The sequence below is a fragment of the Thunnus maccoyii genome, chromosome 13 (assembly GCF_910596095.1).
Source record: "Thunnus maccoyii chromosome 13, fThuMac1.1, whole genome shotgun sequence".
NCBI classification, from domain to species: Eukaryota; Metazoa; Chordata; class Actinopteri; order Scombriformes; family Scombridae; genus Thunnus; species Thunnus maccoyii.
Genome location: NC_056545.1, coordinates 9,003,638 through 9,030,349, shown reverse-complemented (window position 1 = coordinate 9,030,349; position 26,712 = coordinate 9,003,638). Strand labels below are relative to the sequence as shown.

Genomic DNA, 26,712 nt, shown 5'->3' with positions numbered 1-26,712 from the left:
CTAGTATCGATGAAGCTGCAAAAACATTTAAAAAAACAAAACGAGAGGGTCAAGTAATTGGATTGCACTTTTATTGCAAATTACAAAATTTAAGGCGTGTGTCATACAGACGCAGCTGTTGATGAGGCGAGCCTCTCTTTCCTCCGTCTTAAATTCTGCCATTTCGACCAGCTGACTTCGCTGCAGTCTGATTGGCTGTTGAAACAGGTGACTTGACAAGCTGAGCCTCACCCCTTAATTCCACTGGGCGTGTGTGCGCCACGTTCAGACTCTGACGCGGCTGCTGGAGCTGATTGCTCTACTCTAGTCAATGTATCCGATTCCACCGGGCACACCGCAGTTTCAGAAGCGTCCCAGAAGCGGCTCTCCACTCTGCTGCGCTAAATTTTTTACGGAGGCCGTGTCAAGCAGCACAGAGCAGATCGAGCTGGGCAGGAAGTCAGACACAGAAACAGCATTGAGCATCCGGCCAATTTTCAAAATAAAACACCCCCTGCAGACTCCTGGTCGCATATCAACAATAAACGCAATTAAAACAGACGAATAAAGAAACCATTTAACTACGTAGCCTACTTAACCACAGCAGAAGCACAATAATCAAGGAAAATGACCAAATCAGCAAAAGCTGAGCAAGTTAACAAAATTGGGCAGTTTAGTTGCCCTGCTACTGCAGTAATTACGGTAGCCTTAAGGCACTTTATCAGCTTTGACCAGGCTGCTGTAATTACTGTAGTAGGAGTGCAACTGAATTTAAACGGCGGAAGGCTTCCCCGCAGTGAGGACGCTCCGCTTCTGACACGCTCCCGGTGGAATAGGGCGCCGTGCAGAGGACGGAGCAAAACCGCGTCGGAGCCTGAACGCGGCGCACACGCGCCCGGAGGAATCCCGGCTTGAGTAGGACGGAAGTTAGAGCGTCTTTAGCTTTGGTACTGTGACGTATTTCCCAGCGAAACGGAATATTTGAACAGTATCTAGTTACAAGAAGGATATAAATCAAGTCCCTCGCATTTGATTGGACCACTAAAAGTGGGCGGGGCTTACAGAGTTTAGTGCGATACGGAGCTGCAGAGAGTTCTGGTAATGAAAACATACAAACACACATCTCTTCCTATCTGTCTCCATGTTGCTCTGTTAGCTATGACCCACAAACGGTGAAATGTTGTTTTTATATGACCGGTTTGGTTTGCTACTCCTGAGTGCAGGATGAGTCATCAAACATTTGAAACTATTTTACAGGAAGAGAAAAGAGGGATTTTGATGTTAAAATACTCTTAACTCTGATTTTTTTTTTTTTTTGACATATATTTGGTTTATAACAAGAGATAAATGAAGAATTAACACAGGGGCACCACCATCCACAATTTGTTTTAATGCAGCTGCGAGTAGCTCCTGCATTTCCTTTTGTGCATTGCATTGTGGGAGAATAGCGTCTATCAGCAGCACTGACTGGTTGAAGTACTACATCCGTTAAATCTGCATTTATCTAGTAAGTCGAACACAAAACAATGACTCTGAACCCACCGAGCTGCTGATTGGTTTAAATCTCTCAGCAGTAGAAGCAGGTGTGACTGACGGTGAGTCAGGTGTTGCAGCCTGTGTACTCAGTCAATCTCCTTTTTTATATGAATGAATGAATAAAAGCAAATAAAACCCTCCGGATGTTGAAACGTCTCCTAGTGACTCAGCCACGAATCACGTCTGACCTCCAAACCTGCACAATCTGTTCCACGTCAGTCTCATTCACACTCACATGACGTTGTCTTTAACTCCTGACCCGTCGACCCGCTGGGACCGAGCCCGGTTCCAGGAGTCCTTTCTACCCTTTCGTGGACATCATGTTCTCCTTTCTCTCAGACATTTTCCTCTCCGGTCGTTTCCTTCTTCTTTACTGTGATTTTTTTTCGCTGTATCTCCACTTCCAGGTTGACACTTAAAACACAACAACATTTAAAAGTTTTCTCTTTTTAGCCATTATGATAGCAGCTCTATGGATGGCAGTGCTGTGTGATTTAGTTCATACATTTATATTCCCTTCAGGATAATAATTGTAATAACTCTGATGATCCTTCCTCTAGATCCTCCATCAGGATAGAATTTCCGTTTATCCAGTAGTTTGATTAATGCTTAATATTTAATGACATTTCCATCAGCTGCACTCTGTGTTCAGTGCTAATTAGCATATATTAGCATGCTAAACAAAAACGGTGACATTATTAACATTGTCATTATGAGCCTGTCGGTGTGTTAATATTAGACTTAAGAGAATGTGAAACGGTGTGTTTATTCAAGGTTACAGATGTTATTTTATCATCTAGAAGGTTTCAAAGTATCTAACAGTCGGGTGTTTTTCTTCTTCATGTGCAGGTGACCTTACTGTGGGAAGACCAGACACAGCGACACCTGCTGGCCAGCGCCAGACTCTACTTCCTGCCTGAAGACACACCGAAGGGCCGGACCAGGGAGCACGGAGAGGTGGGTCAAAGGTCACAGGAGCCGCTGGCTTCATGGTTTTCATCTTCACATTTCAGTCATTTGTTCATTCTTCTAAATATGTTTCTACTGCATTTTTTTTTATTATACATTGTTAAATTTATTTATTTTAGTGTAATTAATATTTAATTTTGCGTCTCTTACCATCTGTTCTCACCTTAAATCTCAGTTGAATGTTAAACTAAGCTGAATTATTTGTGACTGGCTCCAGCGTATGTGAAAGAACTAAACTTCCTCCTCACAGAGTCGGTTATTTTCGGATGCTCTGAGGACATTTTATCACTTCCTCCTCATAAACAATCAGCTACTAGAAGAAGAAAACTGATTCTTAAAGACAAGAATTCCACCTTATTTTCCAACAGATGCTTTTTTTTATTTTGAAAAAAATGATTAGATTTTTACGTGGAGGCGTTCACAAACAATAAAAAACACTTTTATGTGCTCAGCTTTATCCTGAGATGAAATTAATAGTTTATTTTTATCTTTTTATCCTTTTTTTGTTATATTTCTTTTTGGAAAACATATTTTTGTTGCTTTAATTTTACTCTTGTATTGAGCGTGTTACTGTGACTGTATATTAAAATTTTTTTTTTTTTTATTACTTTAAAAAAGAATATAAAATATAGCATAAAAGTTAAAAAAAAAACAACAACTTGTATTTCTTATTTTTATATATTTGTCTGAGTGGTTTACAGTTTAACTGCAGCATTCATCTTTTATTAGATAAACTTTATTGATCCCATGAATTGTAATCGAAGACGTCACAGCAGCAAGTGGAAAAACACACATGCAAAGCAAATATAAGCCAAAAAACAAACTACCATATATATATATATATATATATATATATATATATATATACACAGTGTGAAGCATGAAAAATAAGTCATGTCCGGCTGTAACTCCTGTAGACTGGTATGAGAGCGACTCCTCGTCCTAATATAATCTGGGGAATGCTTTAAGAACATCTATTAATATCCTTGTCACAGGAACACTGACTCCTTTTTTTATCCAAACATCTTTAGCCAAGAATCTAAACAGGTTAACAGTCTCTCTCTCTCTCTCTGCGTCGACAGAAAGCGTCTTTATCTCATTTTTCTTCTCAACAGTGACGTCACAGTATTTTACATCTCAGCTCTCTGCGGTCTTGATTATCATTTGTTGATCTGCTTAATTTTTAAAAAAAAATCTCTCATCTCTTTAAAAAGAAAAAAAATTAGATGCAAAAGAAGCATCAGATGTGTCTGCTTCTTCTTCCTCTGAGTGTTTTTGATTAACACGGTTCACATGCAGCCTGCAGCTCAGCCTTCACATGAAAATCCCCTCTGGGAGTGAGACTAATGTATTACCCAAATGTAAATCCTATGACTCGTCTCAAACCAAATTTTCCACATTTTGAACTTTGATATTCCACTGTGGATGTTTCTATATAGAGGATTAATTTTTCCTGGTGGAAAAAACGAGCCTTCTCAAAGTAGTTTTTACAGGAATCATTACCCCTTTTTTTTAAAAAAAAAATATTCCTGAGAAAGTTATGAAGTGTTATCTGAAAGCCTTTTAAAGCGCTTTACGATCAGATCTGTCACTTAATCAGCTGAATGTATTCACTGAAGCTTTAAAATCATTATGACTGGAGCTGCAGTGATTAGTAGTTGCCAGTTATTAAATAAATCACCAACTATTCTGATAATCAATAAATCATTTGGAGTCATTTTTAAAGAAAACAAATTCTCTGATTCCAGCTTCTCAGATGTGAATATTTTCTGGTTTCTTTAGTCCTCTGTGACAATAAACTGAACATCTTTGTGTTGTGGACAAAACAAGACATTTGAGGACGTCGTCTCGGGCTTCGGGAGACAACGATCAACATTTTTCATCGATTTAAACGAGAAAACGGTCCACAGATTAATTGATAATGCAAATAATCGTTAGTTGCAGCCGTAATTATGAGCTTTAAGTCATTTTATAAAGCTCAAGGTGTTTTTTTTGGTCACATACACGTCAAATATGTCTCTGTAAATAATGGCAGTGAAATGTTTTTAAGCTAATAATAAAGCAGAAAGGAACAAAAGGACAAAAAAAAAAACAAGAAAAAAGTGTTTTTAAAGTGGAATTGTGTAAATATTGTCATTTAAATGCAGTTGTGCAGGTGACGTCTGTTTATCTGCACTCAGTTGTCCGACTGCCTGGAGGAAACAAACTTTTCTTCAACAACATTAACTTCAGATCTCTGCTGTCGATCTCAGTGTTGACCGCGTCCACACTAAGCCGTCCAAACCGCTAAACACGTTTTTTTCTTTCTCCGTTCTGTTCCTCTGTCGCTGACAAAACAGGTGGAGGCATTAACGCAGCATTATATTGGAAGTAGAAGAAGAAGAAGAAACACGACGATAACAACAATCATACTTTTATAACTCGCTTAGATTTAAACGTAGCCGTCTGCCACCGATCTGCCGACTCGCTCGTCCGTCCTCTGCACATGCCCAGTAGGAGAATTACCTGTTTTGACGTTTTAACGCTGAAACTCCTGCTGTGTTGTTGTTGTCTTGAAAACGGCGTCTTAGAATTTAACGGGCTTAATGTAGACGTAGTCTTAAATTTAACTCCCTTTATCTACTTAAAAACACTCATTCATTATCACTGAATCTACAGATTATTTCTCAGTTAATCTATTAAACATGCTGTCTGTAAAATATCAGAAGATGATAAAAAAAAAATCTTTAATAATTCCCTTGAAGCCCGAGGTGACGTAGTCAAATAGCTTGCAAAAATATTAAATTTACACTGATATAAAACAGAGAAAAGCATCAAATCTTAACAGTTGAGAACAGATGTTAACATCATTAACATCAGCTACAGCTTAATACAGAAGTATAAATGAAATACCATATATAATGAGGGAGACTGTCGGTCTGATTTATTATCGTAGTTTTATTTTTCTTTTTTTTTGTTCACACAAAATAATAGTTTTATAAACTTGTCTGACGGCGTCTCGTTCACAGTTTCTTGTCTTATTGAACAGGTTTTGTTGTCTTTGTGCGTAACAGATGATAATCAGGTGACGTAAATTTTAGAATGTTTTTAAGAAAATTGAACAAAGACGTACATTCAGTCTCTCCGTGTTTATTCTAAACTGCTGCAGTTTTTATGTTAATGCAGCTCGTTCAGTTCAGACTCGTGTTGCTGAAATATTCCAGGTCCAAAGTCGCCAGATTACCGTCAGGACTTTAAAATAAAAATGACTTGAAGACGAGAGACCAGCATGTAAAAGTTGAGGGGGAGTTTTAAGAGAGTAACGCTTCACTAGAGTTCAGAATACTTTAAATATGTTTAGTCCTGATTCCTGCGGAGCTGCTTTGTGTAAAAAAAAAAAAAAAAAACACTCCTCTGCCTTTTTCTGTGCTAATGATCTCACACCTTGCTGCTGTGGGGGCAGGAATGTGAGGAACTCCCACCTGGCTGCAGCCCAGGGGAGGTGGGGGTGGATGGGGGGGTTGGGCTCCGGTGTCTCTGCCTCAAAGACTGAACAGGATCACAGCTGACAAACTGGAATGGGAGGAAACCCTCAGCTTTACACTGTAAACTGTGACTCAGTCTTTCACACTGTACACATGTCATATACTGTTTGTTTTGAGAGAAAGTTAAAGCAACAAGACTTCACTCAGGGATATAGATCGAAGCACAAAATAAAGTCGGAATGAAAGCTTGAAACTGGAAGCATACATTCATCCCACATTTCAAATAAAACGTTACAAACTCCTTTGACCAGATTATTTCCGTAAATGGATTAAAAATATATACGTAACAGACCCACTTCAGTTTTTTATTGCTTACTTATATCATGTCACTCTGAACTGGAGTTGCTGTGAGTCTGGAAAATATTTGAATAGGTAGATTTTATACCTGCTTTTTTTTTTCCTTCTTTGCTGCAGTGCTCAGTCTGCAGTGATAAATCAGGTTTAGTAGCTATTTAAGCTCCTTTCAGAGCTGCACCTCTTTACATTAATCTGATGGTAACTTAAAGAGGACGTAACACACATATTTACAGGTCTGTGTTTATATTCTGGGGCTCTACTTGAATATCTTTGCATGATTTACAGTTAAAAACTCCTTATTTATCTTCTACTGGTCCTTTATGCAGCCCCTCAGTTCAGCCTCTGTCTGAAACAGGCCGTTTTAGCTCCTGTCTCTTTAAGGCCCCGCCCCCTGATGAGCCCACTCTGCTCTGATTGGTCAGCTTCAGGAAGTTTCCTCCGGCTCCTCCAGGCTACGTAAACAAACTATAGTAGCAAGATTTCACTTATTTTTCTCCTTCTTTACTCCAAAAGTCAACTTCTCAAATCCATCCATGCATGTTGGAGCTGAATTAAAATATGAGAGTAGACAACGTGAACGACCTCAGAAACAAAGATCACAAAAGCCGTTTTAACACTTTCAACAAGACAGATGAATGTAAAAACTATAACAGCACAACATAAAACATGCAGAGAGAGTAACTGTATGTTTAATTGTGTGTCAACCTCTTAAACTGCTTAAACCCACAATATGTCATTTCAGCCGCTAGGCGTCTCAATCAAAACAATAACAAAAGATGGAGCGTGATGATGGTGTGAAGTAGCAAGGGATCATGGGAGTTGTTGTCTTCGTCGTTAAATAACCAGCTTCACCGGGATAGGATTACGCCAGTGTTCATCCTTCAGGATGTTTTTACCTGCAGAGGTCTCCTCCTCTCCAGAACAAACGGACCCGGTGATTACAGGTAAAAACACTGAATAAAGCTGTTTCACCTAAAAAAAAATCAGTGTTTCTCCGACGATGTACGGCGACCACCGGACTTCCTGGACATTTTAATGTGGAATAATTACATATTATACCTTTAAGAACACAAATGAGTTTCAGTGTAAGCTGATAATAATAATAATTTTGAGAAAGACTTGAAAAATTGTGAACCCGTCCTTTAAAATACATTTTGCTTGAGACCAAACATGCAGTTTTTGGTTCTGCTTTAATCCTTTCTACTGGTGTAAAACGTCAAGTCCTTTATCTAAATAAAGACAGATGCAGTTTCACTGTAAACCTGCTCAGTAAATATCTCCTGCTGTCCTGTCTTGGTTTGTATTTGATTTCAGATTCAGTCACATTTTACACACAAAGAAATACAAATAGGAAAAAGAAGAGAAAACTTGTGTAGTACAACTGCAATCTGCCAGTTTTTTCAGCGCTGAATTTGACAAAAAGTCTATTGAACAGTCTGCAGAATTACTGACCCTCCCTTTAATAAAGTATTTCCAGTCTGTTCTCTAGTAATTCACAATGATCTACTATATACTCCTCTGTTGGGAAATATTAGGGAAGTTCCTTTTAATGATTCATCAATTATCAAGTCATTCCTGATTCGTTCCTCACTTAGCAACTGTGCACAATTTTGTGTAAGGTATTGTAAATTGCTACAGATGCATGAAATCAGCTCCGTCAGGAGTATTTCTCATCAACTTCCTCTTTGTTTTTTTAATGTTGCACCACATATTAGTGTCACAGAGCGCTGTGGCTCTAAAACTTATATTCAATGTCAAGATCAACGTGTCGTAAGAGATAAACTGTGGTCAAAAATTAAGCAGTTTCTCAGTTTCTTTAAGTTCAAAATGAGGTAAAGTCACAAAGCACATTTAAAATAACAAGTGTTCTCTGTTAAATGGAAGATTCAAGGAAAAAGATATTATAGAAATAATAATCTTAATGGGTGGAAATGTTATTTATTTGAGACATGAGCTCATCAAGTGACCTTTTACCCCAAAGTCACTTAGTTAATTAGTGAAATATTATGTAATCATACCGGAAGACAAATATTCCCTGCAGTTTTGACAAAAGACCAAAGTCTTAAATCACCATACCTTTTATAAAAAAATGCTATAATCTTTGAAAATCTTAACATTAAAGGACTTTTTGAAGGTTAAATGGTGGGAAATATTTTTTCAAAGCTGGTGTTGAGTTATGTTGAGCCACCAGCACACAGGAGCTGCCTGCAGTATAAAAAAACCCTTATCTGAGCGGCCGCCGTCTTATCTGTCACACACTGCAGGTTCCTTTTGTGCCTTCACGTTAAGACTTCATCCGCAAACCAATGAAGACATTTTCTGCTGCTAGGAATTTGGCACACATTCAACTCAGTGTTGTTTTTTTGTTTTTTTTTTTACCTGCACATGCTTGAATATGAATCATCAGGTGATAGTTGAACAGGTGGAGCAGGCGAGGAGCAAACAAACTTTTACAGGACAGAAATCATGAAAACAGCATTAAAATCTGATGAAAACTGGACACAGTAGACACAATATGCATTAAAATGAAGAATAAATAACAGCAGTAGTGCACATTTTATGACATATCCGCCTGTTGGCATGATTTATGTGAATATAGTGTATGAATATTGTTTTTAGCAGTGTGTGAATGCAACATTGGTCCAGACAAAATTATCTAGACAAATATTGGATGAATCCCTCTGACTTTGTTGATCCCCTGACTTTTTCTTTAGCGCTACCACCTGGTCAAAGTTTCCGTTTATTCTATGAAATATCTCAACATCTACGTGACAGATTAACACAAAATCTTGCACAGACATTCATGTTCCTCTGACGATGAATCCTATAAACTTCTGTGACTATATCAAAATTTCAACATCTAATTCGTTAACCTCACACCTGGAAAAATATACAAGATTCCCAGCCTCAGCGTACTACTGTGTTCAATGCTAATTAGCAGATTTTAGCATCCTAATATGCTAAATTAGGAGAGTAAACATGGTAAACATTATACCTTCAATATGGACACAAACAATGGTTCTGTTTTTACTTTATTCAGTGTCTGCATACGTGGCTGTGTTCACAAATGTGACCCAAATTGTGACCACATGGACCCACGCAGACTTGAGCATATGACTCTTGTAGCTCTGTTGACAGGGAAGCTATTTGCACTTGGCGTTGTCATTGTTACCATGTGGCCGTGCTAATGTTAGCATTTAGCTTTTTTCTGCATGATGAATATTTGGAATACACTTCATTTTTGTAGTATTTTATTAAAGGTACCAAACTAATCACAGCTTTGGTCCAAACTGAAGTATCTCAACGATCAGTTGGACTGCTATGAAACTGTGTTCAGATGTTTGTGGTACCCCAACCCTAAACTAACCCTAAACTAACCCTAAACTAACCCTAACCTAAAGACTTAAGTGATGTCCTGACTTTTCATCTGACGCCACCAGCAGGTTAAAGTTTGTACTTCTTTCCTGTGAAATATCTCTAATACTCTGCTGATGGATTGGTACAGAATTTGGTGCGGATATTCTTGTTCCAATCAGGATGAATTTTAATAACTTTGGCGATCCCTTAACCTTTCTTCTAGCTCCACCATCTGGTTAAAATATGTAATGTGTCCAATACTTAAGTTTATGATCAGAACCCTGCAAAATGACAACGTTCCCATCATCTAACCTAAGATGGTGAACATGCTAAACGTCAGCACGTTACCATTGTTGTTGTTAGCATGTTAGCATGCTGCATCTGCAAGCATGGCTGTAGACTCTTGTTCTTGTTTTAAAACACTGCAACTGAAATATTCATTTAACAAAAAAAATCTAGTTTTTTGGGCCGTCTTTTCACAGTGACTTGCTAAATGGTTCTTTTTTTAAATTTAATGTAGAAAGTAAGGCAAGTTTATTTGTACATCTGTCAACAACAAGGCAATTCAGAGTGCTTCACATGAAACATAAAAGGCAGAAAGACAAAATATAAAAGGAAAAATGCATTATAAACTTTTTAAAGAGTTAATTAGAAAATAAAAATCAGCTAGAGTAGAATAAGACATAAAATAGGAGGATAAACACTCGGTGCAGCTACAGTGCAGTGTGATAAATTTGATTTAATGAAAGTTTTCTGGGAGTTCAGAAAGTAGAGAGCTGACAGGAAGTGAGAGGAGGGCTCGTTTAGAGTTTTTCCACCTTCCAACAAATTCAAAACTACAGCAAACACAAAATACTTGAATAAATGTTTGTTTTGTATTCACATAAAAACTGAAAACCTACAGAAGATGTCAGAAAGTCTTGATTAATAATAATAATAATAATAATAATAATAATAATAATAATAATAAAATGGACTGAATCTCTCTGTGTGTGTGTTCAGGATGAGGTTCTGGCGGTGTCCAGGAAGATGGTGGTGCGGGTGGAGGACCTGGTGCGATGGTCGTGTTCAGAGCCGGCAGGTTGGAGCCGCAGCTCCAAGCCGCCGCCCTGCGGGACCAACGGCCTCCACAAACCTCCGGAGAGCAGCGACAGTAACGGCAGCAACAACACGCCGGACAAGAGCAGCAAGCCGCTGAAAGACAAGACTGAGAGTAAGAAACACTGAAACACACTCTGAGTCTCAGAAACCGTCATGTTAACTGGAAACCTTGTGTTGACGTACAGAAACGATGTTGTCAATCACTAATTAACTCCAGTAGTTTTTAATTTCCTGTTCTTTCATTCAATGTTAAACTGCCACAGACACTTCCTGCAGATGTTTCACATTAAAAGCCCTCCAGAAAAGCGAGAGATCGTGCCCTTTGAGCCTCTGGAAGACTTTTAATGTGACACACATGTGCAGGAAGCGACATGTTTCATTGATGGTGACTTAATAGTGATAATAAGAACAGCAAAGTACAGCCAACGAGGGCTGCAGCTAACAATTATTTATTATTGATTAATCTGCTGATGCTTTTTGTGATTAATCGATGAATCGTTTTATCTGTAAAACACCAGAAAATAGTGAGAATAATAATCTCCTAGAGTTCATGTTCATGTCTTCAGATGTCTTGTTTTGTCTGATCAACAGTCCAAAACCCAAAGAAATTCAGTTTATTATGATGTATTACACAGAAAAGCTTCAAATCATCACACTCGAGAAGCTGAAACCAGCAAATCTGGTCAGTTTTGCTGAAAATGATTAAACGAATAATGAAAATAGTCACCGATTCTTTTTCTGTGAGTCAATGGACTAATTGTTGCAGCTCTACAGTCAACTGAAGTTAATCAGCGAAAGAGGACAATAAAATTATTATTATACTAACAGGAAACAGCATCAACAGCACATTAAAAAGTTGTTGGTTCTCTCTGCAGTGAAGGTAAATAAAGGCTGCCAGTATATAAGAAGTTTGATTTTATTTTCTTAATATTAAAATAAGAAGTGAAATGTTGTTGAACGTACGATTACGCATCTTTTGTATTGATCCTTTCTTGAGCTACCGAGAGATTATTCTGCTCAGTATTTAACCTTCCTGTGTGGATTCCTAGTGAGAGTGAGTTTGGGCTTTAAGGAAATCGTGAAAGTGCAAGCGCTGTAACGGCAAAGGGTGCGCTGGATTTATAACACAAGACAAAATGAGATCATCGTTGCGAAACGGGACGCGGCACAATAATCGTTTTATCTCGGATCGTCTTGTCTTCATAATTGTTTGAAGCCGAAAACGTAATTTGAAAAATAAAATCCGATTAATCGCCCAGCTGATCCTGATGCTTCCTGGTTTTGTGGGATTCTCCTCAAACTTGTCATTAAACATGATTTTTCTAAACGGTCCGACCTCACAGCTGCAGCAGCTGAACGCAGTAATGCAATAAAACAATAAAAAGCAATGAGTAGTTCACTGTGATGGATTACACATTTCCCTTTTCAAGTCGAGTAGAGTTTTACAGCGTGCTGAAATGAGCTGAAACCAGCGGCTGTCTGCAAGGAAGGAAATCAATATAAAAAAAATCTACTGTATTGTAAAATCACTTTCAGTTAACAGAGCACAACAGTAGGTTTGTTAATAAACCATAAATAACGTGTAGTTTTAGACGTGAAGGACGTTCGGTTCACATCTGTCTCGTGTCTCTTCTCCTCGCAGACGGCTTGACGGAGCGTCAGGGCGTCAAAGTGCTCAGCTACCCGCAGTACTGCCGCTTCCGCTCCCTGCAGAGACGCATCCAGGACGGAGCGAGGGGCCCGGGGCTGCAGGACCCCCACCTGCTGGCTCTGGGGGGGATCCGGGTGCTGCCCAGCATCCGGGTGTTGTACTGCAGGGACACCTTCAACCACCCGACGCTGGAGAGCAGCACCAACTTCTCCTGGCAGTTCAGTGAGTGAAACCAGTGAAACCAGTCCACACACAAAACATCAGACGCATAACATCTCCTCCTTCTCCCTCATTAAATATCCAGAATCTATAAATATGTAAAATATATTTAATTTCTACACCAGATGTGTCCTCCTTCACTACCGGAGGCTTCAGGTTTCCACATCACACAACTTGTGTAAGTTGAACCACGATTGGCTCCAAACTAGTTGTGTAAATTTATTCACTGTACTTTTAGTGAGCTGAGAGAAACTTTCCACTTTCAGAATGTGAAAACAAACACATACATCATTCTGCACAGAGAGGAGAACAAACATCCAGCTGAAGGAACAAGAAGAAAAAACATGTTTTTGAGTGGAGGAGGACTTGAAGCACTGATTTGTCACTGAGCAGACATCAAAAGACATCCAGACCTCCAAGTTTGGTTGTAAAGTCACTGTTTTAGTCATCAAAGTTGTAAATAACTGTTGTTTAAACAGATATATTTTGATGTATAGTCATGTCCTGCTTCGTGTGTTGAAATACTGTCGGAAGAACAGTTATGTAACTTCTATTTAAAAAAAAAAGTCCAGTTTTAAGACGTCGTTTAACCTGCAAATCACCAAATCAGTGCTTACTGTGAAGGAACAGAAGAGCAGAAGAAGTTTGTGAGGTTTACTGGCGTCAGATTGAAGCATGATGAGTGAAAATGAACAAAAAAAACCTTAGAATTTAATTGATCTTCCTCCACAGACACAAACATAAACTTTCTGTCAACCCTGTAACAACCACCAGGGGGCAAACAGGCTCACGGTGAATGAATGAATGAATGAATGGCTTTGTGGGTGTGGGGACTCATTTCTCCTGCTTACAATATAAATATAAAGTCCAGACTGTATGAAGTGTGTGTGTGTGTGTGTGTGTGTGTGTGTTTGGTTCATATATGATCTCAGTGTGATCGTGACTCTGCAGGTGATTTTCATCTGAAAACTTCTCTTCCTTCCTGGAAAAGCTTCCTGTCTGTTTGTGTAATGCTGCCACCTGCTGGAGACTCCTGAGACTCTCTGAGCTCTTTTTGTTTGATTCACAAGTTTATTTTCCTACAGACTTGTGTCCAAATTCCAGTTCAGAACCCTCGAGGGCCGGACCCCCGAATCACAGGGTCATGGGAAGATTTATTTTATATTCTTTACAGGCAGGTTTTATGTAATAATCATCTCTCTCTAGGCCTCTGTGCCTCTGAAATACACACAACAGCTCTCTAATTGATCTCTGTGAAGGTTGAATATTATTGTGCAGGTTGAATATTATTGTGCAGGTTGAATATTGGACCAGGATTGACTTCCAAACTGTAGCGTAGCCACAAATATTACTTTATTCTGTAGGAAATAATGTGAACAAGAACCAAAGTGATCTGTAGATCAACTAAAACAGTTTTTTTTTTTACTCTTATCTTAAGAGTTCATTAAAACATTATTGAGAGGATTTTCCTGTTATTCATCGTATCAATAGCAGGCTACCGGTTATGTTGTTGTTGCTTAGCAACATGCGATAGTTTCAATAAATAAGACGGCGGATGTGAGCTGCATGATTATTCCTTTATTTAATGTTGCAGTGATTTTCCCCAATAACATTATAGCACAACTGTTGCATGAAAGCAAACCGACTGCAGTGGTTCACTGAACATCTGCAGCACTGAACATACAACTACATCACATCACATTGATTTATTTATTTTTAGGGTAAGGCCACAGATATACTCCCGAGCGGACACACACACAGACACGTAGTAGCTTTGTTTATACTACTTTCTGGAGTCCGACTGTTGTGGAAATTAGAAGTACACAGATGTCCTCACAGCGCCTACGTGTTCACTCTTATGATGATGAAATTTACACCACACAAGAGTTGCAGAAAGTATAATTTCTCTCTAAGCCTATAAGCTATTTGCACAAAGCCACCACACAGCAAAAACAACTTGACAGCGTGCCACTTAGATAAATATGATGCTCACTTTTTACATCAAAGTGATTTATAAGCTCTCATTACATTCACACAATAGGTTGCACCAGCATTTCAAAGATGACTGCTGCCATCAAAGAGCACAATTTATACAAAAAACTCATTAGTTCGTCTTTAATGTGTCGACAAACTATTAAGGAGTAACGTGAGCTACTTTCCAAAGCATCACGGTGCAAGATGGCGGCGCTTGGTCTCGACCAATGAAATAATTTCATTATAATCCTGTCTGCTCGCTTTCAAATGAAAGAATAGATAAACTGTTCATTCGGCCTGTTGCATGTTTTAATCCGGTTAACGGTGGAAAAACAAGCGCTCAACTGTGCAGCTTGTTATCAGAAGAGTAATTAGAGTCTGAAGTAGGCAGTTCATGTCTGGAGAAAAGAGATTTCTCCCAGCGAGTTCTCTCCTGTTGTAATGTTACTCATTAAAACAGCCAAGATGGCGGCAGCCGCCTTCGTCCCGTCATTAAGTCATAACTCACCTGCTCCTGTGCTGGGTTGTGTCCATTTTAGCTACCACCAAAAAAAAAAAACAGTAATCGCTTGAGCATCACAGCTTGTCACAGGTCAAAAATGACATCAAGCACAAACAGGTTTCTATGTGAGGGCGGAGCAGGACCGCCATCAGCGACTCAGCGGGCAACGAGTTAAGGCCCGCCCCCTACGCCGGCTCAGAGGGTGCAACATGGTATAGATGGGTGGGGGGGGCGGTGGCACGAGATGCTATGATGATGCTGGTTGTGCCAGTTAAGATTTAGACGGCACATCCAGGCACGCAGGTGCTTCCAAACTGTTTGTGACGTCACAAATCACACTTGTAAGCCCACCCCCCCTTTAAAATCAGATTTTCAGTGAGCTTTCAGCAGACGAACATGAAAACAGCCTTTAAGTGTCAAACTGCATCGTTCTGTACGATGAAGCTCAAATATTCAAGCGTAGGAACAAGAAGGATTTTGATTGGAGGAGAACTTGAAGGGATTCTTGCTTCATAGTGAATCTTAATGTCGGTTGTGTTGTTGTTGTTTTTGCTGCAGGATGTCCGTCTCTCAGTCTTCGAGGACGACCTCGCAAGAGGAGAGGCCGAGACGGCAAAGACTCCCCAAACTCCAGCCAATCAGAGTCCTGGATCGAGAGGATGAAGGTTCGTTGGTTTAATTTCAGATCAGCTGTAAGTAATTACAGTTAAAATAATAACGAGCTCTCTGCTGCTGCTGCTGTTGACGCGTCACTCTGTAACACCGTCGTCGTCGTTGTAGTTCAACAGGGAGAACAGGTTGTGAACAGAAACGTTTCTGCTTCTCAGCCAACAAAAGCTGATTAAACATCTTGGAGTTGTAGTTGTTTTAGCCTTCAGTTACTTGTAAATGTTTAAAGGGAAACTTAATAAGATTCAAAAAGAGATTTGAAAGTATTTGAGGTTTGATAAAATACTGTCCAAAGCCAAGTAATCCCCACTGGTTCATCTGTCCTGAGAGAGATTTAGACATCGCGGTTGCAGCTGAGCTTTCAAGTTTTAGATAATTTCACCACTTTTTAATGTACAGATGATACAGAATATGATCCTGAAATGAATAAATTAAAGGTGCAGTGTGTTGAATTTAGTGGCATCTAGTGGAACAAACTTGGCAGAAATGGAATATAATATTCAGAAGTATGTTTAAATTAGTGTAAAACAGCAAATTGTCACATTTGAGAAACTTAACTTTTGACATTTTTGCTTAAATAATTATTGAAACAATTAATCGATTATCCAAATAGCTGCAGATGAATTTTCTTTCGATCGACTAATCGATTAGCTCTAAAAAGAAATGAATGAAAGGTGCAAGAAAATGAAGTTCTTCCATTCAGATTTGAAGGTCGCTAAAGTCAGTGAACATTTAATATCAAACTTTATTTTTTGAATGTTAATCAACATCACTATAAATAAGTCAGTGTTTGCCAAAAGGTGATTTGTCGTCTCTTGACCAGGTGTTAAATTAGCCATTAAAACAACAATAAAGCAAAGAAACACGAATCAGCTGCACAGACGATAATAAGAGACGTTTAAGTAACAAAAACATGTTAATCAGACAGTGAAAGCAGTTATAACACAACATATAATCATATTTTTATGTTTCTGAAGTGAAACCGTGAAGACAGGAGCTTTTTTTTTTTCCTCCCCCTTCAGGAGAACGTGATGGGCAGCGTGGAGGTCGGCTGTGAGGGCAGCTGGCTCCCCCACCCTGAAGAGCAGCTGTTCCTGGATCAGCTCTACGTCTTCATGGACCGCCACGGCTCGCCCATCCATAAAGTCCCCAACCTCGGCTTCAAGAAGAGTGAGTCGCACGTGGAAGCTCTTTTATCTCCCCGTCGTTCTGACTTTGCTCCTGACATTTGGAAGATGAAAGGACGAGGTCACAGGTTCAGCGCTCACATGTCATGTGCTTTGTTTCTGGCTAAATCCCAGTGGTCCAAGAAGTATTCAGGTTCTTTACTCAAGTAGAAGTCCTGCATGAAAATCCTACAGTAAAAGTTCATATTATGAGCTTGATGTAGTTAAAGTATTGCAGTAAAAGTACATAAGTATTATGAGCTTGATGTAGTTAAAGTATTGCAGTAAAAGTAGTGGTTTGGTCCCTCTGACTGATATATTATTATATATGACATCATTAGATTATTAATAGTGAAGCATCAGTGTTAGAGCAGCATGTTACTGTTGTAGCTGCTGGAGGTGGAGCTAGTTTACACTACTTTATATACAGTTAGCTAGTTTAGTCCAGTGGTTCCCAACCTAGGGGTCGGGCCCCTCCAAAGGGTCAGCAGATAAATCTGAGGGGTCGTGAGATGATTAATGGGAGAGGAAAGAAGAAAAAACAAAGTTCTGATACACAAATCTGTTTTCAGTTTTTGGACTTTTTCTCTAATCTTTGATTTTTGGTGAAATATTGGATCATTTGAACATTTATTGAAATGAAAGCATGTGAGAAGTTTAGAGGGAAAAATCACTATTTGGTGGAGCTGTTAACAACTCATAGACATGTGAAATGTGACCCCGACTACACACTGCTTTTTGTAAGACATCAAAAGCCAAAAAAGGTTGGAAACCACTGGTTTCATCTTTAACAATGTGTTGTATTTTAAAAGCTTGTTATATTATCCATTGTGTCAAATCTTCATCTGAAAAGTAACTAAAGCTGTCAAATAAATGTAGTGGAGTAGAAAGTATAATATTTCCCTCTGAAATGTAGAAAGTAGCCTCACATGGAAATACTCAAGTAAAATATGTTTTTCACACTGTTTGGCATCACAAATATGTTCTGGATCTGATTTTTCCTTCAACGTGCTTTTAATAGCTTCACTGTTAAAATTTAAGCTCGAATGTGCCTAAAACATTTACTAATCTCGACTAGACTGTCGATGACTCACTGACTAGATAGTGAAGTTCAAAGGTGTTGAAATGATACGTCTGAAATATGAGCTGCCGTCTTATCTGACGTAATCCATCAGTATTATGGAAAGCAGCAGTCGAACCTGTTCTGTGGAGCTGAAGTTTGTGTTATCTGGCGAGAATAAAACGAAGCATGTTGAGTAACTCAGATTAGTTTTATCAGGACACATTTGTTTAGTCAAACTGTTTGATTTGAAACTGAGCGTTTTTGTGTCTGAATCACATCTCGATGTGCACTTTTATCTGCTCCGTTTCATATTTGCATGTCTCGTCTGTTTCCACTCTGTCCTCAGTTGACCTCTTCCTCATGTACTCTGTGGTCAAACGGCTCGGCGGATACGAAAAGGTGAGTCACTTCGGTTTACTTCAAAGTTTATTTGGTTTATTCAAACCATGTTTATCTACAGTGGTGTTGTGGTAAAACGGGTGTACGGTGAGTATTTGCCTCCTCACCAGCGTTCAGCTCAGCGTGTCAAACCGTTCATTTGTTTCCTTTCGTCCACTGAACCGCAACATGAAACATACGTGAGAGTGAAGCTGACTGATGTTGATGAACAACAGAGAAAAAGTGTCTTAGAGGAAAAAAATTAAGCTGCATTGTTTGAAATCATCTTCTTCATCGTCTTCTGTCTGTATGAGAAGAATGAAACCGAACCATCTACTGACCAACATCACTGCTACAGTGTTTGATGTAGAAACAGCTGTTAGTACCGGGGGAAAGCCATTGTTCTCTAAAACGCTGTAAAAAATGAAACAGACTATGGAACCATTTATTTTCTTCACAGGTTTAAGTTGTGTAAGTTCTGCAGTGTGTGTGTGTGTGTGTGTCGGCTGCTCTTGTTTGTTAGTGCTGGAGTTCATTGCTCCACTCCGCTAACATTATGGCATTTTTCCCATTGTGTTGGGGGTGAGGGGGGGGGGGTAGTCGCGTTGAGCTGGCACGCTGTGAGTGTTTCCTGTGGGGCCAGAACAGTGACAGTTGAATTTTGTTGTTAAAAACAAAACCTGGAAACATCGGCATTGAAACGCTTGTATTGGAAAAAGATGTGTTGGCACGGAAACAAGTTCAACTGAAAAATAAAACACAGACATTAAAAACATTACAATCTTATTTTATTTAGATATTTTTGCATTATGATATGTTTTTCAATGTCAATCTTCAGATTGTTTCCTCATGTCTTGCTCCATATTTTTGGCTGAACCGTAACAGCGGGGTCAGCTCTATAACTGCAGTCGTCCATGAATGAGTGATGAAGTTTCCCCATTGGCTGTTGCTCTGTCAGAATAAATCAGCGCGAGATGATGGAAGCTGAGGACAGCTGCAGAGTGACTGTGCTCTAACGCTCTCAGCTCCGGTGTTAAATAAAGAGAACTCCCGTTTAAACACACTCATACCAGCGTCTCTACCGTCCGGCGTGATCGACTCTCCGGCTGGCAGCAGCCGGCAGGAGAGACGCTCCGCGGTGCGTTCGGATTTTATAACTGAACTAATACCAAGATGCAAACTTTTCATTTCTCTGATGTTTTCACATCTCAAACATTGAGCAACATGCGTCTCGTGTAGCTGTTATCAGTTTAGTGTAGGGCGTCTGCTCTACAGGTGCGCTTGATTTGACTGTAACCGTGGTGACCTCCGTCTGGTTATCACAGTTAAAGTCAAATCAAGCGATAAGCCTCCTGAATTTGCACCTAAAATTCTGTTTAAAAAATTCATTTATATTTTCCACTGCAGCCTCCTTAACCAGGAAAGAGGCGGAAGAAAGGCACATGAGGGAGTTAAAGCACCCAAAATAACAATCACTGATAAAACACTCAGTACAGTGAAAAACGAGAGACATCCACAGAGCAGGAGGAGTTAATAATAATCAGAATAGTTGTAATTAGAAGTAAAATCAGTTCTCTTTCAAATCAAACATCTCAAGGTGGATCGTATCGTTCATGCAACTGCATTTATACCTTGTTTTTTTTACTCAAACATAGCCAAAACATGTCATGTGATGCTACTTCAGTGCTGTTTGACAACAAATATTACTGGATCCACAACAGTGAACTTGCAGATGAACATTTAATATCCAGGAATTCATATTATAGACAAACACTGACTATCCCTTTAACAAACCAGCCATATACTAGGCTTTGACCTAGTCTTGTTCATTAACACAGCAGTGCAAAGTAAAATCAGTAGTTTACCAGTTGGAGGTGTGCTGGTTGTCTGCAGATCTTCATCAAACATCATCATCACTGTGGCTGTTTCTGCTTGTACTATTCGTTTCTAATAAATTCTTCACAATAAAGGTCTCCCATTATTTAGTAATATAAAAGCTTTTAATGTGAAGCAACAAAAGCAGGAAATGTTGGGTTTTCATCAGCGGTAACTTAACACGACCATGATACGGCTGAAAGTACAAACAGGAACACAGAGATTCAGTTAGAAGCTGAACACAGAGAGGCTTTTAAAGCACAGACACGCAACACACCGTTTGTTTAAGGGGGAGGAAGGGGGTCGGCTCGCAGGTTGGCTTGGCTCAGCGCAGCTAAAGCGGACCAACCCGGGTTAATGGAAAAACGCTAGTAGTCTCTGAGTGATGAGGTACCCAGAATTCACTAAATACTTGCCTTCAAAGATAATTATTAATTTATTAAATGCACCCAAACACTTGCCTTTTTTTAACTCTAGCATGTGCCGCACTGCCCCCAAAGGTTATTACCTAAATCAATTTTTGGCATCTGTGAGTGATTCAGAGTTGTAGAAGATAAGAATCGTGAGTCTGATGTGAATTTTTTCACCCACCCCTATTATAAAGAGTCATATTGTTGTTTTCTCTTTTTTTCCTTATTTCTGAACTTGTTAATCATGTGATAACACAAGATCAATTGGAGGATAGAACTGTTGAGTCTTAAAATTCCTGATTTGATGTTTAAAGTTCATCAAAATCAGTATAAACGTGCCAAAAATACAAACATTTATTCATTCAACCTTCATTCATACAGCGTGGTCCAATGAGAACGTTTCACTCTCTTTTACATGTGCACCCTGTTTACTCAAGACAATGAAAACAAAGACATTAAGACAAAGATTAAAACTTAGAAAAAGAATAAAATAGAAAGAGGGTAAAATAGGAGCATCAAACCAGCATTTTTATAAAATGCTTTTCAACTGTAAGAAATAGAGTTTGATCCCTCAGAACGGAGCAGTGGAGTTCAGTCATTCTCTCAGCAGTGTTCAGTAAATAAACACGCTCAATCCTTCAATTCACCCGCTGTACTGAACAGAGCCTCGTACTCAACAACACAGTGTTACAGCCCTCATGACACACAAATATCTCTGTCAAATGTTCTTACAGCAGCACACGAGTGAACTTCTCCAGGTGAAAATCCGTTTTTTTCTGTTTGTTTCCCGCTGCTTCACCTGAGTGACGAGCTGACGTTTAGTTGAACAAAAGCCGGAAACAGAAGATTGTAGGAACCCCCCCCCCCCCTCGCTGGAGTACAAGCTGAACACTGAACATTTTGATTATTACAGAAGTTTTTCCCACATTTAATGTGTGGTTAAAAATGTTGAATAACAAAACTACAGCTGTGTCCCTGTTTTTTTTATGTGTTCACAGTGGAAAAGTAACAAAATTCAGTATTATCAAAACAGTCAGAATGCAGACTTAACTGTAGCATACAAATAAAACAATAATAAAACCCCAAAAATAAGCGAAAAGCAGAGAAAATCACAAAAACAAATAACAATACTTTAAAAAAGGCTAAAATGAGCTAAAACAGAGACAACTAATGAGTCATTTACCATAAAATCTACATTTGCCTGGAATTCAACCAGAGATATCAGATTCCTCAGTTCTTCTGTCAGCAGCAGAAAACATGAAGGCCTTTCTTCTCTCTGTCCAAACATCTGGGACACATGGCAGATACGTGTCCTGTGATCTGAGATAATGATTTGAAGATGAACTCTGTGAAAGAAGTTAGTCTAGAATGGCTTTATAAGTACAAACATACCATAAAAATCTTACCTGATGATTTCAAACACATGGTGGCGCCAGATGAAAATTCAGAGGATCACCAAAGTCAGTAGGGTTCATCCTCAGGGGATCATGAATGTCTGAACAAAACTGCATTTTAATCCATCCAATAGTTGTTCACATATTTCAATCTGGACCAAAGAGTTGTGATGCTGGAAAACTGACATTTTCTGCACGATTTCAGGAGTTTAAAACTGATTGTCGTCACGTTTTGTGTGTCACAGGTGACATCGGACCGTCTCTGGAAAGTGGTTTATAACGAGCTGGGAGGATGTCCCGGCAGCACCAGCGCTGCGACCTGCACCAGGAGACACTACGAGAGGTCAGACGCACAAGTACAAACACATACTATACGCTAAAAAGATCTTAAAATATAAACACACTCTAACCTTTTTGTAACTGTGCGCGTCTCAGGCTGATGCTTCCTTATGAAGAGCACCTCAGAGCAGGAGGAACAGAACTCAAAATCCCAGAATCCCCCGTGCCTCCGAAGCCCAGAGGGATAAGAGGAAGGAAACCGCTTCCAAGGGGGCGAAAACCAGGACCCAAAGCCAAGAAGATTACAACCCCTCCTCCTGCTCCTCGCACTGTAAGTGACTCAGAAAGGATCATAGTGTTTGTTTGTAAAGTTATATTCAACAACATTTTGGGAAATATTCTTATATTGTCGTCTGACCTCGTCTCTCCGGGCAGGTGGTGAACCCGGACGGCACCGTGGTGGTGAAGAGAGGCAGAGGCCGGCCGCCGGGCAAACGCAACAAGGCCACGCTGATCGCTCAGGCGAAGCTGCTGGCTCAGCAGCAGGCTAAAACTAAAGCAGCAGCAGCAGCGGCGGCCGAGTGTCCGCTGCAGAGTCCTCTGCTTCCACCCAGAGGCAGAGCTGGACCGACCCCCGGCAGCACACACAGGGTAAAACCCCACATCACAGCTACACACCTGGCTTATGGTGCACCTGCAGAGTGGTATTCTCCACTCAAAATCTACCAGACTCTATTACTCGACACCTGCAGGCTTGAAAGGTGGCAGAACAGAACAGCAGCTGTGTGAGCTGAAAAGTTGAATTTTCAAGGTTTCACAGCAAAAAAGATACAGAAAGAGCACAAAGATCCTCTCTGATGCCTGTCTATGACAAATATGTTCCAAATAATCACCTACAGAGGAATATTCAAGAAGGAGTTTACTGTTTTTAAGTCTTTTAAACCAAAGTCAGAGTCACATCTTGAGTCTTTGAGATGTAACTTTCAAGTCTACAAATGCTTAACAATGAAATGAGTGCATTAAAGCCTGATATATCTTATTCCTCTGTACTGTAGAACTTCATTATTGTCCAAAAACTATTAAAAACACAGACAGACGGTGCTGTGCAAAGGTTTTAGGCAGTAAAATTAAAGTGAGGATCAAAAATGATGGCATGAATAGTTTTTATTTATTAATTAATTCCATACAAAGGTTAGTAAAGAGAAGAAACCTAAATAAAATCAATATTTAGTGTGAGTAACTTTGCCTTGAAAACAGCAGCAGTTCTCCTCAGTGTAGTCGGCAGGTCGGTTGTTCCTGCATCTTAGAGAAGTTGCCACAGTTCTTCTTCTTCTGTGGATTTAAAGAGTCTCGGCTGCTTCTGTGTCTTCATGTTAATCCCAGACTGACTCCATGATGTTGAGATCAGAGACCATCTGTTGATGAAGATAGATCTTTATGACTCTGGCTGGATGTTTGGGCTCGTTTTCATGCTGCAGAATAAATTTGGGACGATCAGACGCCTCCTTAATGGAGAAGAACATAAACATCTAAAGCGCCTAAAACTTTTGCACAGTGCTTTATATAAAAAATAATCCTCAACAAATGCATTATTTCCTCCTGTTTGTTTGCTAAAAACTACAGTGACCAGCTGTTTTAGGAAATGGACAGGCTCTTTGTAGAAAAATGTAGAATAACACCTTTTAAAACAGGTTTTTAAATAAAAATGTGAAGCCTTTTAAAAGAAATCAATAAACTCTTGTCACCATCCCTGACGCCTCTTTCCTCTTCTGTCGCCCCTCCAGGTGCCGCAGCCTCTCCAGACTCCCTCCCTGCAGCCCGTCCAGTCGGCCATCCTCCCCGCCAACATGCCCCTCACGCCTGACCTCTCCCCCATGTCCGCCCCCTTCCTCCCCTTCCAGCCCAAACCCAAGGAGCTGAAGGACAGGGGGGAGTGTGCGGCTGCGGCTCCGGGTGTGCTGCTCTCCGCTCTGCCGCGCCACTTCGTCGGGGGATCTCTGGGCGGCTTCAGCCCCATCAAAGGCATGTGTCCCCTGGATGTTCTCAGGAGCCGCGTGGGCTTCCAGAGGAGCCTGGAGAGCCCGGCCCTGACGCCTCAAGACCCGACCCAGCACCACACGACCATCTACACCCTGCAGCCTAAAAGTGGAAGCCCGGATACTCCTCAGCCAAGTGGAGACCAGCACCAGTCTCAACCCCACCTGCTGCAACATCTCCACAACCGCTGCTCGGGGTGTAACGTGGACGAGGCGGCCCAGAGAGGAGGCGGCCGGGACGCCAGGAACCGGCTTCCTCTGCCGCCTCTTCGGGTCCTGCCTTTGGATCTGGACTGCAGCGTTCAGGTGCGGCAGCTGATGAGGACTCGTCTGGACTCGTCTCAGCTCCAGACCTTCACCCGCCGGCTGTCTGAGGCGCTGTCTCAGGACCTGAGCACCAAGCCCCCCTGTTCTCCCATCACCCCTCCCCCCGAGCAGGCCCTGCCCCTCAACCTCAGCAAGCGCTTCACAACTAAGAGACCCAGCACAGAGGGACCAGAACCGAACACAGATCAGCCGTCAGCCAAGAGACCCAGAGCGGGCTGCACGGAGCAGGCGGAGGACTTCAGCCTGAGCCGGTCCAGCTGTTCAGGAAGTGGAGGAGGAGGAGGAGGAGTGCAGGATGTGGAGATGAAGAACCAAGAGGAACCCGCAGACCTGAGCTCCCCCAGCAGGATCAGGGCCTTCCTGCTCGGGCTGCCACCCTTCCAGGTGAAACTCGAGGAGGATCTGACCGGGATGAGGTTTGGGAAATTTCTTCCTCCGGGATCTGAGGCTGAAACCCAGAGGACTGCGAAAGAGCGAGGCGAGGGAGGAGTAAAGAAAGAAGTGAAGAAGGAGGAGGACGTGATTGAAGTAGAGCGACGTGACGCTGAGACGTCAGAGCAGAAAGATCCCACACAGATGGAGTCTACGACCATACAGGTCGAGTTTGTTAAAGGTGAAGACGTTGAGATGGGAAACCAGGATGTTAAGGAGGAAGGGAACAGCTCGGCGATCTCCTCCGTGGGCCAGATCGGGGATTTTGGTGGCCAGCAGATGGCCGGCGTAGAGAAAGTGGAGTGCGACGTCGAAGCCTCCAGCAAAGGGCTGCCGAGCCCCGTCCTGCCCCAGCCCACCGCTCTGGTCCTGGCCCAGCAGAGCTGAAGAGCCCTCAAACACTGTTGTTTTTAGCATTATGTGATCGAAAAGCTGTCGGATAAGTAGAGGATTTGGAATCTGGAAAGTTGTATCCACCGTGGGGAGCTTCAGCGGGCTCATGTTAGAGCCTGAATACTCGGAGCAGGGATGTTTCTTTTCTTCATCATTCTGTCTCCTTGTTGATATTTCCTGTTTTGTTTTGTTTTTCTGTTTTCGATCATTAATTGAACTTGCAGAGGAATGTCAACACAGAGACTCATGACAATCACAAATCAGTTTCTCTTCATTTCTCTGATGATTTCTGTCTCTTTAAAGGTAAAAAAAGAAACAGAAGAGCGAGACTGTGACTCTTTAACAAACACTGCCATAACCCTCCATAACACTATTAACTCCATTATTCAATGTCACAGTGAAATATTGAATAAGATCCTTATTATGTAAAATCAAAATCAATATTACATCTATGGGTGATGCTATGCATCAAGACTTCATTAATTAGCATCTAGAGTGTACTGTAGTTTGGTAGCTTCATTTTTAAATTGTACTCTACTTCTGTAGAGAAATAGTTATTTTCTGATAAAGTGTTTAGATGTTATCTGGAGCTCCGAGTGAAAAGCTCCTCAGTCTTCACATTATAGCTCGTTAAGTGAAGCGTTTCTATAGTCCTGCTCGTTAGCTGAAATTATATAAACTCCCTTTTTCTTACACGTACGTGCCTTAACTGGCCTGCGATCTGTTTCATCGCCGGCTTCAAAACACTTCAAATCACTTAAAGAGATACCTTGATGTTGGACCTGTTTAGTTGTACTTCACTCCTCAGCAGGGCTGGGTATGTTTGCTAATGTTTCACTTTGAGGAAATAGAAGCTTCAAAACCTTTAACACGTCTGAAATTTGTAGAATCAAGATGTAAATCAGGGAAATCTCTGATCACTGTTGAGTCAGTAAGACTCCAAATATGAGCAGAAATCTGATGGCAGCTCTCTGAACGGGAATTTTTGATCAATTTTGGTCAGTACCAAAAAAGTATTGAGGTTCAATTAATGTCAGAAAAAAGCCTTCAGATGTCTTGTTTTGTCTGATCAGCAGAAAATCCAAAATAATTCAGTTTACTGTCACGAATGACACAGAAAAGCTTCAAATCATCACTTTTGAGAAGCTAAAACCAGCAAATTATCTGCATTTTTTTTGCTT

The 26,712-nt window shown here is 40.5% G+C and overlaps 1 protein-coding gene across 1 annotated transcript in view; it reads left to right on the top strand.

Moving 5' to 3' along the window:
* zgc:77151 (uncharacterized protein LOC337153 homolog) overlaps nt 1-25,787 on the top strand; it is a 44,027-nt gene extending 18,240 nt beyond the window's left edge. The window contains exons 3-12 of the mRNA XM_042431073.1: nt 2,365-2,472; nt 10,665-10,875; nt 12,406-12,636; nt 15,668-15,774; nt 16,801-16,948; nt 18,354-18,406; nt 22,310-22,407; nt 22,500-22,674; nt 22,779-22,994; nt 24,128-25,787. Of these exons, the coding sequence (XP_042287007.1) occupies nt 2,365-2,472; nt 10,665-10,875; nt 12,406-12,636; nt 15,668-15,774; nt 16,801-16,948; nt 18,354-18,406; nt 22,310-22,407; nt 22,500-22,674; nt 22,779-22,994; nt 24,128-25,525 (2,745 nt within the window). The 3' untranslated portion in view covers nt 25,526-25,787. The remainder of the gene's footprint in view (nt 1-2,364; nt 2,473-10,664; nt 10,876-12,405; nt 12,637-15,667; nt 15,775-16,800; nt 16,949-18,353; nt 18,407-22,309; nt 22,408-22,499; nt 22,675-22,778; nt 22,995-24,127) is intronic.
* Nucleotides 25,788-26,712: the final 925 nt, after the last annotated feature.